General features: G+C 43.7%; 1 protein-coding gene across 3 annotated transcripts; it reads right to left on the bottom strand.

Annotated features, from left to right (window-relative positions):
* Positions 1–2,158: 2,158 nt before the first annotated feature.
* On the bottom strand, positions 2,159–17,819 carry atn1 (atrophin 1). 3 transcript variants are annotated; one of them, XM_015038456.1, is made up of 10 exons: positions 17,705–17,819; positions 14,331–14,450; positions 13,872–13,973; positions 13,391–13,510; positions 10,446–13,243; positions 9,386–9,596; positions 7,743–9,246; positions 4,931–5,098; positions 4,637–4,817; positions 2,159–2,269 (listed from the first exon to the last, which is right to left on the bottom strand). In XM_015038456.1, the coding sequence occupies exons 2-10, from the start codon at positions 14,355–14,357 to the stop codon at positions 2,236–2,238; spliced, it is 5,145 nt and encodes a 1,714-aa protein (XP_014893942.1). In that variant the 5' UTR covers positions 14,358–14,450; positions 17,705–17,819; the 3' UTR covers positions 2,159–2,235. The 3 variants fall into 3 exon arrangements, with proteins under 3 accessions (XP_014893942.1, XP_014893944.1, XP_014893943.1); XM_015038458.1 differs by having other exon boundaries at positions 4,955–5,098; XM_015038457.1 differs by having other exon boundaries at positions 13,391–13,507.
* Between the last annotated feature and the right edge of the window lie 58 nt (positions 17,820–17,877).

The following is a 17,877-nucleotide window of genomic DNA, read 5'->3' as shown; positions in this document are numbered from 1 at the left end:
TTCAGAAAATGGAGGTCAGATTCAAGATTTTATCTTTTAGATATTAATAATTAATTAATTAATTAATTACTGTAATCTGATTTATATCAGTTTATTTATCAATCAGTCAAAATTTGGTACCATAAATATGAATGTGAGCTGTTTGGTTTGAAATCATCGAATAGCAAAGTCTGGAAGAAAAAACTTTTTAAAATTCTCAGTTATTATTTTTTTAAAACTTGTACAAAATATAAAAATAAACACTTTTCCAGACTTTTTAACGCAGCAGGAACTTTGTTTTTATAGTAACGACTCTGCTGGCTTTTAATCTTTCCATTCTTCTTTACAAAACACTTCAGTCAAATCAGATTGTGAGCATCTGTGAACATCAGCTTTTAAGCATTGCTAAAGATTCTTAATTTGATTTAGACTTGGACTTTGACTAGACCAATTAAGATATGATTTCAGCCATTTTGCTCTAGTTCTGGCTGGATGTTTAGGTTTGTTTTCCTACAGAAAGTATCAATTTCTTCCAGCTGCTCGGAGCTCTTCTTGTTCAGCTTTTGACTCTGGATCAGAGCTTTATACACACGCAAAAGCAGAGGATGATTAAATGGATGCAGGTCCGGGTCCAATCTGAAAAATGGAGCTGTAGGTACAGAAAAGAAGAAGCTGACTCAACAAGATTAAACAGAAAATAAACAACTGTGACAGTGATGATTGCCTTGCATCTGGACCAGCGTTTGTGTTTAAAAACATTCGACGTCTTTGACTTTCACCTCCTCCTCCACAATGGAGGGAAAAAAAAAATACGACTGATGATGTGCTAAGAATAAAACCCCAGATGTGATTTCACCAGAGGGGGTAAAAATGAGATCTGTCCTGCAGGAAGGCGCTTTACATTATGTTGACACACTTTTTCAAGGTGACTTTAAATGACACAAACCCCACAGAAAATACGAGACGCCCAGCAGCAGCAGCAGCAGGAGCAGCGTGAAGGAATGGAGCTGCAGATTCTGAGACGTATCAATAAATGTGATCTGTGGGGCGGCAGCGAAGGCCGCAGATCTGCAGAGAGGAGATTCCTCTGTCGGTCTCACACACACACACACACACACACACACACACACACACACACACACACACACACACACACACACACACACATAACCCTGAGCCTTCAGCAGCATCAGTAAATCACTCCTTTCAGCTCCTCCCTTCTTTCTCCTTCTCCCCAAATTTCCCTCTTTTCTCCGTTTTTCTTTCTTTTTTCTTTTTTTTACAGCGCAGTCAGGAATGCTGGCTCTACAGGGTGGCTGCTGCTGCTGCTGCTCACTGGAGCGACTCACCTCCCATGTCTCACACTCATCCCATGTGTCTCTTATTAGCTACACTCACCCGAGAGAGGGAGGGATGGAGGGACGGAGGGAGAGGCTGGTGCAGAGGGGGAGGAGTGGGAGGAATTTGATATGCTTTGTGCACGAATGACTTGTATAAAACAAAAGACGGGGCAAAAACTCCGAAACACACACCAAGACTCGGGAAACTATAGCAAAAAAAGAGATTATAATTTATTCCCAGATTTTTTGTTTCTTTTGCCCTCATTTGCATCTTGTTTCACAAGGTAAATCGAAAATAAAAAATAAAAACCGACCGCCATACCATGAAAATGTAAAAAAATAATACAAATAATATGTGTTGTATATATAATTATATCATTATCAACAAACGGACGACATTAATCATAATAACAATACTATCATCATGAACAGAAACACTAAAATTGCTGGTCTCATGCATATCGAACGCCCCTCGGATACAAAAGAGGGGAGGATTTACTAAAAAGAGAACCAAAAGCTCCACCGGTTCAGAAGAAGCGCCTAGCTACATGCAACGACAGAAAAGAGACTCATGTACACATTCCTTCTGGCATCAAGTATTTTACAACATACTGTACTTCACAATCCTTCTCCCCTCCCGACTAATATACTGTACAGAGCACGATACAAAACAAGGTTAATACAGGGAAACGTTGGGACTCTGGTGCAGTTTGCAGGGACGATGTGCAACATTTTCACACCTTCTTCTTTTGTTAATCCTTCGAAACGTTCCCGTCCAGGTTCAGTTTGATGAGTTCCCTCTTTGTTTTCAGTGCTTTTCTTTTTGTTGTTTTTCTCGATTCAGTCTGTTCTTGCACAGATTCACGTGTTTTGTTTCGACTTCTTGCCCGAGCCGCTCTGCATCGTGTCCCCTCCCTCACAGGGTCTTGTCACTCTCTTTCTTCAGGTGACTGAAAGGTTAAGAAAAACATAAGAAGAAGAAGAAGAAGAAGAAGAGGAAGAAGTTTACTTTAATGGAAAGATCAGTATCATTACATGTGGTTCACTGATGCTTCTTTATAGATTGTGAGTAAAGGTTTTGATAGCATCCTCCACACACATGGTAAGCATTTCTAAGAAGCCTTAAAACAAATTCATCCGCAGCATGATCTCACACGGAAAAAGTAGAAAAATCCAACCTTTCGTTTGAGTGCTTTTATTTGTTTTTTAAAGAAGACGCCGTGGTTAACTCTTGGCAGCCCTAAAGGTGCATTTCCACTGAAAGATACTTTTCAAGATCCCCTGCAGAAACCAGAACCAAATCAGCGTCGCAGAGCAGAAACTGAAAGGTGAAGCTTTGTGTTGACCTTTGGTTTCGGCCCACTTTCTGTTCTGCAATTGTGTTTACAAACAAATTACTTAAACCGATTGCAGCTTTTTGGCCGATCACAGATCTTTAAAATGCCTGCCGATTCCGGTTTTAGCCAATACCATTTTTTTTGTCTGAAATGTTGCTAAATAAAGCAAGAAAGTCGCCGAGTTGGTAAAAGTGGGATGACGACATGACCTGGTGGGTCGGTCTGTCAGCCAAACCTCGATCACAGCAGAGCAGAAGAAGACAGAGGCTGATTTTTAGACATTTGCTGAGGTAGAGAAGATCTGCCGATCTCCCAAAATGAAGGACATCTGATCCGATTTCCCCTAATTTAAACCCAGCCTCAGTTTTCACAGTTTGCTTTCAAATACATTAATCAAATCTGTCAACCTTAGTGGAAATATTCAATTCAAGGAAGCAGAGGGAAACACTCGAATCAAAAGATTAGCTTTATTTACTAGAGAAAGTCAGACTATTCCAACCTTCTTCTGAGTTAAAAGTGATTTTAATTCAGTTTCAGTGTTTAAACACAATGACATAAATTGTGTTTTTTACTGCAGGTTGTAATCTCTCCTCCTTTTCTCTCATGCACAGAGTAAAGATCAACAAATGTAAATTCTCCATATTTCCACACGGCTTGGAGAGGCTTTTTAACACGAGAACCATGAAATAATCTCAGATTACATCAGTTGTGATCGAGTTTTCCTTTATTTTTAATGGCACTCTAGACTCTGTTGCTTTTGTGCAACATAATCTAAACACAAGAAATGGTCAGGTAGATAAAGATATTCCAGAATATTCTACTATTATTCCAGAACCCCCCCCCCAAAAAAATGTGGGGTAGATTTTAATTTTTCCCTCCAAACTAAGATACGCCTAAATAAAATTCAATGCAACAGATTTCCTTCAGAGGTTTACTTAAATCCAGTAAAAATCGGTTCTGTGAAAGTTTCAGAAAATTAGTGACAGAAAACTATGGAGTTAAATTGGGGCCATAAAGTTTGTTATAAAGAAAAACATAAATAAAAGAAACTGAAATACTTTTTTGAAACCAAAAAGTCTGGAAAGTAGTTTTGAACATTTTTTCAGTTTCAACTTTTTCAAGTTTTATTTGATTTTTTCTTTTTTTGACATAATTTATGGCCCTAGTTTAGCTCCATAGAAAACCTAAGAAGAAACATTTTATGATTAAAGCAAACTTAGGCTGAAAAACAACATCTCAAACTGGAAAAAGGCTTTACAGTTAAATTACAGGCTGCATTAATTAAGCAGCCAAAATTTTACAAAAAAAACTAATTATTTTTTTTTTATAGAACATATTTAGTTTTGGGTAAATATGTTCCATCCAAAACTCTTCAATTGGTAAAGGTTTAGCTTTAATTTGTCAAATTCTGTAATTAAGCAACTTTTTTAATCCAACTGTTAATGAGTTAATAAAAAAAATACTCAAAATACTTAAAAGTTTACTCCAATACTGAGTTGATGCTAAGTGAAGCAGAAACGGTTGAGGTTTTGATGTTAGAAGTTATTTTTTTTACAATTTAATAATGTATGTCAGACATGAGTTAAAACAACAGAAACAAACATAAATAACTACACGAATAAACCAAAACCAAAGTAAAACAACAATGAAAATAATGCAACAAAACCAAAAACGAATGTCAACATAGCGTGTCGAAAAGGAAGAAGCTTATTTAATAAAACTATAAATTATCAGCTGATTTTAACTGCAGATTATCAAGGTTTCACTAAAGGAATGCTAAGTCATTACATTTTAGGCAACAAAATGATTATTTTCTTATTTAAAAAGTGAATTTAAGTTGTTTCTTTGCATCTTTTTAATGTAATGTATAAAAAAGGCTTAAGTGGTTAATTGAAAAACCTGAAAAACGATTTTTCCTTCCAATTGAAAGAATAATCGATTACAGCTCAGACAGAACGGACGGACGGACGGCTTTAGCACCTGTAATACTCGTCCTGTGTGAGGGAGTGGTGGTGATGGTGGTGGATCCACTGCTGTTCCAGGGCCAGTCTCTGGATCTGCAGCTCCGCGCTCTGGGCCTGCTGCATGGCCTGGAGCTGATGGGCCGCTGACATGGGACCAGTGAGGGAGGAAGGCTGGGGCAAGTCACGGAAAGGAGCACCTGTCCCCACAGCAAAAAAAAGAGGGTCAGAGGTCACCGTCGAGAGAAAAGTGGCATGTCCGTAATCGTTGTTAGCACTGTGTTGTTTTTAGAGAAGAAAACTGAACGAGTACATGGACGAGGAGCCTTCTCCTCACCGAACAGCTGTTGGCGAAGCACCTCGCTGTCAGTGAGGGGGTGAGCCAGGATGGGCGTGCCGAGCGCTGCTCCTGGGTAGGGAAGGCGAGCCAAAGGAGACCCCGACGCCAACGGGTCCATCAGGGGGTGAACCCCGCCCGCCGCTGGATGCCAGTGATGTAATAGGAAATACAGGACACATTTAAAGTGAGTCAAAGCTTCAGAAGATGCTTTACAGTCAGGAGCTTTTATTAGATCAGATCAAAAGAAAGCCAGGGAATAGTGTTGAATATGATTAGTAGAACAAATATTTAATCACACAACTTTTATGTGGTTTTATTCCAGAAAACAACACGTAGAAAACATTCAAACAAGCGAGAGGAGAATAAGGCCTGCTATGTAGAGAAACTGACACATTTTTATACGTTTTTTCATTCACACAAAAATTCTGTCTGATCTAACTAAAAGTGGTTATTTATGAAAACTCTAAACAAAGTGGCCACTGGAGAAAACTCTGTTTTCATGTTTACGTGTGTAGACGTCATTACAATCTATGACATGATTCCCAATTGACATTGTCTGAATGTTTTAATAACTACATTCTAATACACTATCTAAAGTACTTCAACCCAAATACCTGGCTTTATAAATTAATCCAAACTCCTAACAGGAAGTCATGGTTGTTTTGAAACATTCTGATTGGCCGGCAGGTTTTAGCTTCGCGTTACACTTCTGGGTTTGGTGCGTTTAAAGTGGCGGATCTGTGCGGGTTCATGTGGATGAAAACTTTTCTGAAACTGATCCTGTGTGTCCGGTATTATTTTTTAAAACGACATGGAGTACGCTCTGACTAAAAGAAACAACTTTCAAACGGATTCAACCATCTAAAGAAAGAAAGATAATTTCAGAAAAACACTAGCCACATCAAATTACACTGTAGTTAGTGTACAGCAATCTGGTTAAATAAAGATTAATGTTTGAAACTACGTTGTCTTAAGATATCATCCTTTAGTTGATTATCCGATTTATAAGGTTTTATCCTTTTAATGCTTTGTCAAACGTTTCGTTTTTTGGCCCTAAATACTATTTTAAATTGTATTTTTTTATACATCTACCTTAAAAATAAGAACAGATCACATCTTTATGAGAGGCTGCTGCGTGCTAAAAGATAAGCATGAATTATTGACATGTCAGAGCTGAATGACTTGATAATTTAAAGACATAATGAGACTCAAACTACCTAAGAAAAAGAAAAACATTAAACCACCTAAAGGAAAGTAAAAGAAATACTAACTGAGATTAAAGATTACAAGAAAGTCTGGCACCTTGGAAGGAAAATGTAAATAAAAGAGAAAATTACTTTTTCACATATTTGTAAATGTTGAAAAAATTCTGGCCCTGGTTTTCTTTCATCAATTTATTTGCACTACAGCAGGGAAAATAAGAATTTGATACACTGACAAAGTTTCCCAAAGAATAAAGAGGTCTGTAAATTTCATCAAACTGTGAGACAGAATAGAATAAAAATATCATTTACAGTCCCACAGTGGGGCATTTCAAGTTTAACGGCAGCAAGTCAAAGGTATGTACAGAGATAACATATATACAAGCAAGAATAAGAGACTGTAAATAATACTGTACAGTTATTAAAATACTTTTAAACCAGTGGTCTTAAGCTTCATTCCTCGAGGGTTGGAGTCCTGCAACTTTTACATGTGTCCCTTGCCCTACACTCGTGCATTACAAGGTGAAACTGCCTCACTAGCACACAGTCATACTCTACAGAGCTCTGCTAATGAGCTCATATTGAAGCTGTGCTGAAGCAGAAAGACATTGCGGGACTCTGGGTGTTGAGGAGGACTGGAGTTTGACACCACTGTTTTTAACCAAATCATCTATTAAACGCTCATTTTATGCTGTAAGAACACTAAAATATCATGCATTGTTTGTTTCTTATGTGAAAGTAGCAAATGTAATGATCAATACTGTTTTTCGAACTAAAGGACCAGAAAACTACTAGAACCATCAGAAATTATATTTTTTCTAAGATAACAGTGAGATTAAAAAATATATATTTTTTGGAAGTTGTCTGTTTTTTCAACTGAATTAGGACTATTTTGCACCGTAGAATCCAAACATGACATAGATTTTTCTCAATCAGGTTAGGTTTCTATAAAAATTTAATTTTTGTGACATTATCAGTTCATTTCTGTTTATATTTCTCATCCAAAAAAGGTCTTAGGAGAAAAAAGAACGTTTCCTAACAGAGTATTAATGAGATGTTACAAACTTGGATTTCTGTAAATTGTACAATAAACACTATTAAGGACTATTAACGACATGTAAAATGAACATTACGTCTCCATTGTGTAAAATTCTCCATCTCTTTTCTGTCCTGATGGACTCTCTCCTCCTGCTCATCACTCATTGATCCCAGACTCTCAGCAAACCGATCCATATGTGAGAACAAGTTGTGCATTTTGATGCTCATGTTGCTCCATAGTTCAGAAAATTGACCAGATTGAGCAAAACCAATGTGATTTTTTTTTTACCCTAAAACAGTTGAAAGTTTTTTGGCTGCTGACCAGTGTAATCAATCATTTACAATCATTGTAAGTAAGAACGAAGTTTGACTCTTTGCGTTTGGGCTTTTGTTGCATTTTGAGATCTGGAAACAGCATGATCTGTTAATTACTAACTAAGCAGCTGTTTTGAAGTAACGTTGTGTGTCTAACTTGGCTCATATTGACAGATCTGTGGTGTGTGGTGTGAGCTGACTCTGACAGCAATGGTAATAGCAGTTGGTACCTGTGTCTTGCTGGTGCAGGTGAAGATGTGAGTGGATGTGTGAATGCTGGTGATGATGAGGCGTTACATTCAACATCTGAAGACGCCCCAGGTTCTCTCCTCCACCTCCTCCCCCTGTTCCGCCTCCATTCCCCCCTCCTGCTCCTCCGCCTCCCCCACTCCCTCCCCTTTCTCGCTCCCTCTCTCTTTCTCGCTCTCTGTCCCCAAAGGCCGTCAAAGCTGCTCTGTCCCGCTCCCTCTCCCGTTCCCTCGCTCCGCTCCTGTCACGCTCGTACGAGGCAGGGGAGCGCGTGGGAGTCGGATAAGTCTCGGGCGGAGCAGCTGGGGCAGGAGGCGGAGGCACATGAGAGGACAGGGAGTTAGGGAAAGAAGAGTGGGGCACTGGGTGATGAAGTGAGGAAGAGTTGGAGGTCGGTGGAGCAGGTTGAGGAGGAGCGGCTGGAGGTGCGGAAGGTGGTGCCGGGGCTGAGGGGGCGGCCAGTGGGGCAGATGAAGGGTGAGAGGGGAGAGAAGGTGGAAGGAGGGATGAAGGAGGAGGATTAGACAGTGACTGTGGAGCAGGTGGTTGTGGAGGTCGGGTTACTTGTGCCAGGGTTGGGTTTTGAAGGTGTGGAGGTCCAGGTGGAGCTGGAGGAGGAGGAGTGCCATAGAGTGATACCTCATTAGCTGCTGCACCTCCTGCAAGCAGCAGGGAGTGAGCATGTGCATGGGCGTTGCTGTGGGCATGCGCATGCGAATGAGCAAGCGCAATAGCTGCAGGGTCGGGTATGGATCCCGCAGGATAAACCCGCTCATCACTCTTAAACTCAAATCCAGGCTTTAGCCGATCTCGATGAGCTGCCATTGCGTGAGGGAAACCCATGCCTCCCAAACCTGCACCGCCAATTCCTCCTGGTACGGGGCCCCCGGCCACCCCAGGGTGCCCAGGCACACCTGGACCACCTTCAAGGCTGCCACCGTACAAAAAGCCTAAGATGGCTGCTGCCGTTGCTGCATCAGTGGGAAGGTGGTGTGGGTGACTCAAAGCATGGTTTTGTAGTTGAGGGAGGAAGAATGAGGGGTGGACATGGGGGTGACCATGGTGAACTTGAGGGTGGTGTGCCTGAGCACGACTCGCTGCCCCAAGAGGAGACATGGCATGTGGGCGAGCGTATTCGCTCAGGGTCCTCAGGGCTGGTGTGTCAGGTCCTAAATATGGACCTCCTAACCCAATCCCCAGGGCCCCCTGAGGCCCACCAACCACTGCCGATGCCCCACCCATGGTGGGTAAGAGAAGGGAGTGGGGAATAGCGTGGGACAGAGAGGGGTGGAGATGATGTGTCGGTGGAAGATGAGCATGCGGATGTGAGGGGTGGTGCTGGGGGTGAGCGGGAGGGTGGGCGACTACGTTGGCGGAGGAAGAGGCAGAGGAAGAGGAAGGGTCAAGAATGATGGAGGACGAGGGGGGGAAGAAGAGCGAGGAACCCTGGCGTCCCCCTCCAGCAGCACTGACATCCTTCTGGTTCTGGAAGATAAAACAGACGGACAGTAAATCATGTGTATGTGACCTAAGTTCCTCCCCTCCCTTCAACAGATCAATTTAATCTACATCGAATCCATAAAATCTGACACTGGACATAATTATCACACTGAAATGTGCACACCTGTAGATGCCGATCCAGTTCTCTCTCACGCTCTCTTTCCCGTTCCCTTTCTTTCTCTCTCAGGTCTCTGGCCCTCTGCTCAACTTCCCTGCGAGCTCTTTCAATCATCTCGTTCCTCTTTTTCCACAGTTTGGAGCCGTCCAATGGGACAAAGAGGACATCGCTACGAGCACAGGAGTTCCTGCTGCCTCTATCAAGGACCTTGTGAAACCTAGAATCATTGGACATAGTGTTTACAACTATTAGGAGTTAGTCGGATGTTAAGAACTAAAAGCACTTTGCAAATACGCCTCTTGAACTTTTTCACATAACCACAAACTTCGGTGTACTTTATTGGGATTTTATGTGTGTATACGCGTAAAGCAGAGTTAGGCCCAGGAAGTGTGGTGAGATTGTTAAGCTGTTGAGAGAAAGTCAGAGGAGCAGTTTGTCACAAGGAGACACAAGTCCAAAATCTAAACGATAATATCAGTTAAAAGTATTGAAAAGTGACTCAGTCTGTTTTGAAAAAAAAAAGAAAAGAAAGGGAAGCATCTTCATGGGCAAAAAGATAATAGAAACACACACCAAAGGACTAATTCCAGGAAAAGGTATTAACTCTGGCAGGGCGGAATATATTAGCATGTCCTCAGATTATTATTTCTAAAATACTCTAAAGATAATTTTCCGTCCATTACAAAATTATACTGTATTTTATGTTGGTACATCACATAAAATCCCAAAAAATTCATACAAGTTTGTGCGTATAGTGCAGAGGTGCTCAAGTCCAGTCCTCGAGTGATACCATCCTGCAACTTTTAGATGCATTCTTATTCCACCAGACTGGGATCAAATGGCTGAATTCCTTCATCAGCACTCATTCAGCTCTGAACAGGCCTGGTAATGAGCCATTCATTTGATTCAGGTGTGTTGGAGAAGAGATGCATCGGAAAGTTGCAGGATGGTAGCGCTTGAGGACTGGACTTGAGCACCCATGGCCTAGTGTGATAAAATGCTAAATGTGAAAAATCTCAGAGGTATTAATACTTTTGCAAGGCTCTTTATTCCAGTTTGATTTTACCGTGCTGATTGGCTGGCGTGAATAGGAATATCCACGTGTTTTGGTTCAGGTGAGGGACTTCTTAACACCGGGGGAGGGCTTTCGGTTTCTTCCCGGTCCTCTGGTGGTTCTTCCTTGATGACGGCTGTTGGAGGTAGACCTGAGTCTGAGTGTCCCTCCACACCAGGAAGTGATGAGGTCAAGGCAGGTGTTGAGACGTTGCTGTTGTTGTTGGTGGAGTTACTAAGAGGTGGTGGGGCCTTCGAGACATTCTGAGGTGAGGGTGCCTGTGAGTTTGTGTTGCTGCTACTGCTGACTGCGCTACTGTTGCCACTGCTGTTTGCCATGGTGCTGCCATTGCTTCCATTGGAGTGATATGTGCCACTGAACTGAGGATGATTGTTCAAAGTGCCATGGAAAGACGAAGGGCGGCATCCAGGTGAACAGCTGGATGACACACCTGGAACGGGAAGTTGTGAGGTGGGTGCAGAGGAAGAACCAGAGGGAAAGGATGAGAAGGCTCCCATCTGATTGGTAGATGGGCTAGGTAAGGGAGATAGAGGTGTTGGAGGAGTTTGAGCAGAGGACTGATAGTGTGGAGGACGTGTACTAGGTCCCATAGTTGATTGAGGTGCCTGGGAATGGGAGCTTTGAGGGGGGTGTACAGGTGGCTGAGGAGGCGGATGTGGGTATTGTCCATGATGGCTGGAAGAGGAGGAAGGAGAGAGTGCAGGAGGCTGATTAGGGCCTCCACGGCTTTGGTAGAGAGCAGACTCTCGCAGGTTTGAATCCCTCTCTCTGTCTTTGGGCCCAGGCTGGTAGTGGGGGTGAGGTGGGTGGGCGTGTTGCGTTCCTCCTGTCCCTGGGTACTCTCGTCCCAGGTTTGGAGTCACTCCAGGGGAGCTTAGGTACTCTCGATTTGTGCCAGCAGAAGGAGGTGCCCCAGCTGGAAAGTCTTTTCCTCCACTTGGAGGATAGTCTCTGTGAAAGTGATCTGCTCCAGTTGAAGGCATTTGTGTCTGGTCCATGGGTGGGGGGAAATCCCTGTTGGATGAATTTGGGGGATGAGAATGGGGATGCTGGGGAAGAGAGGAATGAGAAGGGTGATTGAGATTGTTTTGGGGTGACGCAGGTGGGTCACGGTTTAGCATGGGGGCGACTGGTAGACCACTGGTTGAACTTGGGGGGTTTCCTGGTGGTATGGAGTTGTTATTAGGGTTGCTGTTGCTCACAACCTCTCTTGTCTGGCTCCCAAACTCACTCCATCTGTTGCCATCTTTGTCTCTTGGGTGCCCCCCTGTGGGTACAGTGGGGCCAAAGTCTCTATTCTGATTTTGATTTGGGAGATTAAACTCCCTTCCTCCTTCCCGTTCCCTTTCACGCTCCCTGTCCCTGAATGCTGAACCAAAGTCTCTTCGATCTGGACCTAAGTTGGGCCCATCTCTTCCTGAGCCTTGGTACTCCCTGTTCTGCCCTACGGGCATCCCCCCAAACTCCCGAGCTGGAATGCTGTTGGGGACACTCATTGCACCACAGCCATTATTACTACTCCCCCCTCCGTTACTGTTGCTGCTGTTGCCAACAGGAGCAGAAAACTCTCTGGTGAGCTCTCTCCCACCACACTCCCCTCTTACTCCCCTCTCTCTCTCTCCTGTGGGGCCCCTCTCCCTGTCCCCTCCCCCTCCAGCGTACCTGGGAAGGTACTCTCTGTGAGGGTGGGGGTGAGGATGGGGAAGGTAAGAGGGGTGGGATGAGGAGTGGCGAGAGGATGGCGGGTTGTAGACGGAGGGAAGTTGCTGCTGCTGCACGGGGGGCTGGTGCTGTGGGTGGTGGCTGCCAGGATAGCGGGAGTAGCCCCAGCTCCCCTGGCAACCAGTTGCTGCCCCGCCCTGCCAACTGGAGCTGTAGTGGTGAGGATGGCTAGAGGGCTGGGTCTGAGGCTGAGACTGGGACAGGGGCTGAGGGCCGCACTGTGGCAGCAAAGAAGGAGGCGTGGACTGAGCCTTGTCCATGAGTTTCTCTGTTTTTTCAGTTTTGTCTCTTTCTGTCTTAACCTCAGCCGGCAGGTTTTGTCCCCCAAGCTCCAACGGCTTCAGGGCAGGTGGAGGAGGAAGTGGAGGGGGCAACGAATGGGGAATGTTGGGGCTGTTATGTGAAAAATCTCCTCCAGAGATGGTTGTCTTGTTTATGCACTGTGTGCTGGCTTTGGAAGTCATTCTGTTGCTTTCAACACCTGCTGGTGAGCCATACTCAACTTTACACATCAATTTGGAGTCCAGGGAGAAATATGATTTCCTCCCACTATTGCTGTCATTCGATGAATCTCCTCCTCGAACAGAAGGAGTTAGACTAGAGGAAGAGCAGGGAGTAGAAGGGGGCTTCAGAGATGAAGAATCTTCAATTGTCTCTACGTCTCGTTTTTCCCCATCGCCACACGATTCTTCTCCTCTCCCCTCTCGTAACGTTCTCCTGTCCTCCCCGGTCACTTTCCCTGCACCAACCTCTTTACCTTTCTCACGTTCTCCTTGCTTTGGTGAATCGGGCCCATCAGAATCAGAGTCCAGGCTACCCAAAGGGGAAGCAGAAAGACTCGGAGATGAGGATCGATTGTCCTGGTCTATATCCCGCCCGCTGCTCAGGCTGCTACTGCTATTGGCCAGGCTCCCTACGGCCGAACTCCTACTGCCCTGGGATTGGCCATCTTCATTGTCACTCTCCCGAGATTGGCTTGCAGCTGAGGTTGGAGGTGGAACAGTGGAAGTTGTTGAGCTTTCAGTCAAGTGCGTTGATGTTGGAGAATTTGGGTTTGGTGCTGAATCCTAACAAAAAACAAAACAAAACAAAAAAAAAAACGAGTAGCTTTAGAGTGAGGTAGAGTCAAAAATAGATTTCTCTCAAAGACAGCAAGGTGCAAGTTGCTTAATAAGGGATCTTTATATAAGAAGCTGACGACATGTAACACAAACCTGAACTTTCTGTCTCTTTGGAGGTGATACAAGTTCCTCCCCCTCACTCTCTGATGAATCATGTCCTTGTGATCTGCAACTGAAGCGATTTCCAGCCAGTTCCTCACCACCACCTCTTTGCTAAAACAACACAAGAGTTTTAATTTTGTTGTACTGAATCCATAATAGGCTCATATCTGTTTTTAGAACAAAGCCTGCAGCTGCATGCGTTTAAACACGAAGCATCAAAGATTTTAACGTGCTGACAAAAATGAATTAAACAGTTCTTAATACTGCAAGGGTATGTCTGTAGCAACCATACTGATGACTCACTCACACACACACACACACACACACACACACACACACACACACACACACACACCAAATTCAAAATAGGCTGTTTTTCTTTGTTTCATGACTTTTATCATTTGCATGCATGCATATTATTACAGTCAGGACAGTGAGAGGTAACAATGAGCACAAAGAGATGAGCTCTAACCGTCTGCCGGTCGGTGCGTTCAGGGCGAGTTGGGCTGGTGTGCGGGCGCCTGCCCCTTCTCTCCTCACTCGCCCCCCTCCTTCGCCCACTGCGCATGGGCATCTGCAAAGTCCACCAAAAGGGGAAAACATGGTGGGGTGGTGAAAAGTGTTAAATGTTTATGTGTTGGAGAAGAGAAAGAAGGAGAACAAGAGATAATTGAAAGAAAAACAAGAGAGTTATTTGAAACAAAAGAGTTGGGGCAGTAGTTTAGGGTAGCAGTAGTAAAGGGAAAAATGAAGAAAAGAAGAAAGAGCAGGAACAACAACAAAGAGAAGGGGATAATGACTAACCTGACATTTTGAAAAATTATCTAATTTCTTACTAATTATGACATAATAAGACAAACATTGAGAAATTAAGCAGGTATGTACCCAATGACAATTCTACAAAAACAGAAAAGCTAAGCCTTGCGCATACCGATTCTTTGTGCGTTCTTGTTTTCATTATCTTTCCTTTATAACGTCCATTTCACAACAGAAGCCATTCCAGGAACAGAACTGGTTCCAGTTGTTTACCAATTGCAAGAGCTACAAAAACCTGCAAAGAAACAGAAGAGAAGAAAGCATGAGTCAACGTGAAGGGAATTCTGCTCAAGTACTCAATGTTTCTGTGAAAAAAAATAAAAAACACGATGAAAGGACGCGGTGGTCATTGACGTCATTTTGCTATCTGTACTCGCAGGGGAGTTTGTGAACTGGAGACATTTTTAAAGACATGGAGACTATAAGAGCAGAAAAACAGCATTTAAATTCGCTGCATGCTCCACACTGTATCGGCACCACTGCTCTTCGCTGCACTCAAAACAATCTCCTCTCTGCTCTTAGGTTTCAGCACAGCAACGGAGAACTACAATCTCAAGAGGTTCATCCACTCCGACTGTCAGAATACACCGTTTGGTAGAGCTGCAACACTGGGATACTGGCATTTTGGAATGTAGTCTGTAGGAGACATACTGGGAATGAGAGCCACACCCCCCCTCCTTCTTCTTCCACCTTTCCCACTACAACCCACAGCTACTTGTGGTTAACCCACATGACCTGGTTATGGTCAGAAGAATCACAAGCTTATTTATTCAGCAACCCATTAGGGGAACGAACAATGTCAAGATTCTTTTTTCCATGTGGTTCTGCTCGACAGCAAACAGTAGGCAGTCATCGGGTTGGTCTAATCCATTCATTCATGTGCCACTATGATGAAAAAAATGGCTCATGAATATTAAATGAGGTTAAAAATAGTGTGTAGGGTTGTAAGAGAAAAGAAAGAACAGCTAGAGTAGAGCCAGAGTGTATGAACACTGTAGGTGAGTCATGTAGCAGCTTTACTACACACACATTAATTAAATAAAAAGCTCCTGCAGCAAGTGTGAAATCAGGAAAGTCACAATCACTGATTTTAATGAATATACACTCACTGGTCTCTTCATTAGTCACAGCTGTTCAGTTGCTTACAAAATAAATAGCAACTTAGCCAATCACATGTCAGCAACTCCATGTATTTATGCATCCAGATGTGCTGAGGAGGATATGCTGAAGTTCAAAGCACCAGCAACAATATTTAAGAGATTCTGAACGTGGCATAGTTGTTTGTGTCAGGCGAGCTGGTCTGATTATTTCAGAAGCTGTTGATCAGTGGAACTGTCACGCATGACCGTGTTTCTGGTTTATGGAGAGTTGAGAGAGAAAATATCAAGTGAGCAGCAGTTATGTGGACAGAAACGCTTTGTTGAAGGCAGAACGGCTCATAGGGCCAGAAAGGCAACCGTAGCTCAAGTTACCACTAGTTACAACCAAGGAAAGTGAAATACAAAACACTTTGACCCTTAAAGCAGACTGACTACAACAGCAGAAGAGCATTCCCGTCAGCTAAAAACCTAAAAATAACACTGAAGTTGAACAGGACAACCAAATCTCCACAGTATCTGCCATATTGATACCTTAGGGTCATAGATGACATGAAAGCATGAATCCCTTCAGTCTTGTTTCAATGGTTCAGGTTGGTTATAGTTCTTCTATCCCTATTGTTTCACTTATCTGAGACTGGGTTGGACTCACGGATAAAGAAATGCAGACATCCTTCTCCCCCAGTAACACTGTTGCTCATTCTGGGGGTCTCAAGGTGTTACTACACCAATGTAATCAACTAGCAGGTTCTGCTCTGGGCTGTCCTCTCAGTCGGATGTACCCAGTAAACCTCCAAAGGAAGGCATCTTGATCAGATGCCCAAATCCCCTCAAGTCACCCCTTTTGATGTGGAAGAGCAACTCCATACTGAACTCCCTCAAAGATGATGGTATTTCACCTACTACATCTAAGGCTCAGTCCAACCGTTGCATGGAGGAGTGGTGCGATGGTCTGGGGAAAATTAGTACCAACTAGTATCATTTAAATACCAAAGCCTACCTGAGTATCGCTGATGACCGTATCTGCCCATCTTATGACAGCTACTTCCAGTATGAAGGGCATCATGTCACAAAATCAGATCATCTCAAACTGTTTTCTTGACAATGACTAAATAAGCTTCTACAAGCTTAAGCTTTCAATAACGAATAACTCTTTTAGGATAAAGTGGACATGAAGATTTGCAACACAGATGTAAAGCAGATAAATCTGCAGCAACTGCGTGATGTGATTACATCAACATGGACCAAAAACTTGGAGTAATGTTTCTGATACCTTGTTGAATCTACTCCACAATGAATTAAGGTATCTCTAAGGCAAAAGGGAGGTCCAGCCTGGTTATACCCAAGTGGTGGACCAACATATCCTATTGCTGAGTCTTGCCAACCTTTGGTGTAGGGGGATATGTTCTTGGCACACTTTGGGCCCCTTGATACCAATTAAAAATAGCTTAGACTTAAAAGCCTGCTGAACATGCCAATGAATTCTCTGTAACTATCACCAGATCTCAAAGAAATAGAGGACATTTGTCATGAGGCGTTCAACCAACAAATCTGCAGCCACTGAATGAACCATCCTCTCAAAATGGACCAAAATATGTGTTCCACGAATTATTCATGTTCACCTAATCATGTGCTAGCCAAGGCATAAGACATAGTCCCTTAATTTACCTGCAGATAAATTGATTAATAACGCAGCAGCAGCAGCATCCAGTAGGGGGTCTGAACAATGCCTCTCAGTTACAGGTGGCATCCTTGCTGGCCTGCCAGTGGTCCACCGGTCATCCAACACCAGCACTGTCACCACCAACTCGCAGCACATGCATCATCAACAAACTGGCCTCTTCTCTCTGCGTGTGTGATGCAAAGCAGCAGCATGCAGCGGCTCTGCTTACATCACCAACGATCGTGCACCGCAACGACTCTTTTCTTCCTGCAAAAATGTTACTGATACACATGCAGGGGGGGGAGGGGGGGGGACCGAGCATAGCTGCAGCCTATATGCTACCAACAGCGGAGCCCCTGCCAGAACAGCCAGCTCCTCTACGGCGACGTGTTCAGCAGCACATACATGACTCCCCAGTCTGCACGGATGTCTGTTTTCAAAGCGATGCACATGTTAGAAAAAGGTGAATCGGAATGGCGATTTGCTTTGGCTCCCCTCAGACCCCATTTTTTTCCCCTCGCAGGAATGTGGATGCACCGCGTCGTGCAGCATTTATTCGCCAGGACGTAATTTTTTTTAGATGTAGCAACGCAGATTGATGATGATTGTGATGATGAGGATGATGATGATGATGATTAGCGCACAAAGAGTAGGTACAAAAAATGGCATGGTGAGAACAAACGTGGCTGACAAACAGAGGAGTGTAAGAATCCATTTTCTGCTTCTTACCTATAATATCCAGCGATGCGTTCTCCCACTTTGCCTTTCCCCCCTTGTATGTGTGTGTGCGTGTGTGTTTTTTCCTCTCTCTCTCTCCTTTTTTTTTTTTTTTTTTTTTTTTTTTTTTTTTCCCCCCGACACCCCCACCCCAGGGGCCCGGGGGTTTCTCCGGAGGCCTGGGC

This window comes from Poecilia latipinna, unplaced genomic scaffold (genome assembly GCF_001443285.1).
Source record: "Poecilia latipinna isolate Pla-1442-1.1 unplaced genomic scaffold, P_latipinna-1.0 Scaffold442, whole genome shotgun sequence".
Taxonomy (NCBI): domain Eukaryota; kingdom Metazoa; phylum Chordata; class Actinopteri; order Cyprinodontiformes; family Poeciliidae; genus Poecilia; species Poecilia latipinna.
Note: the sequence above shows the minus strand (reverse complement) of the source record. Positions and strands in the feature narration are given on the sequence as shown.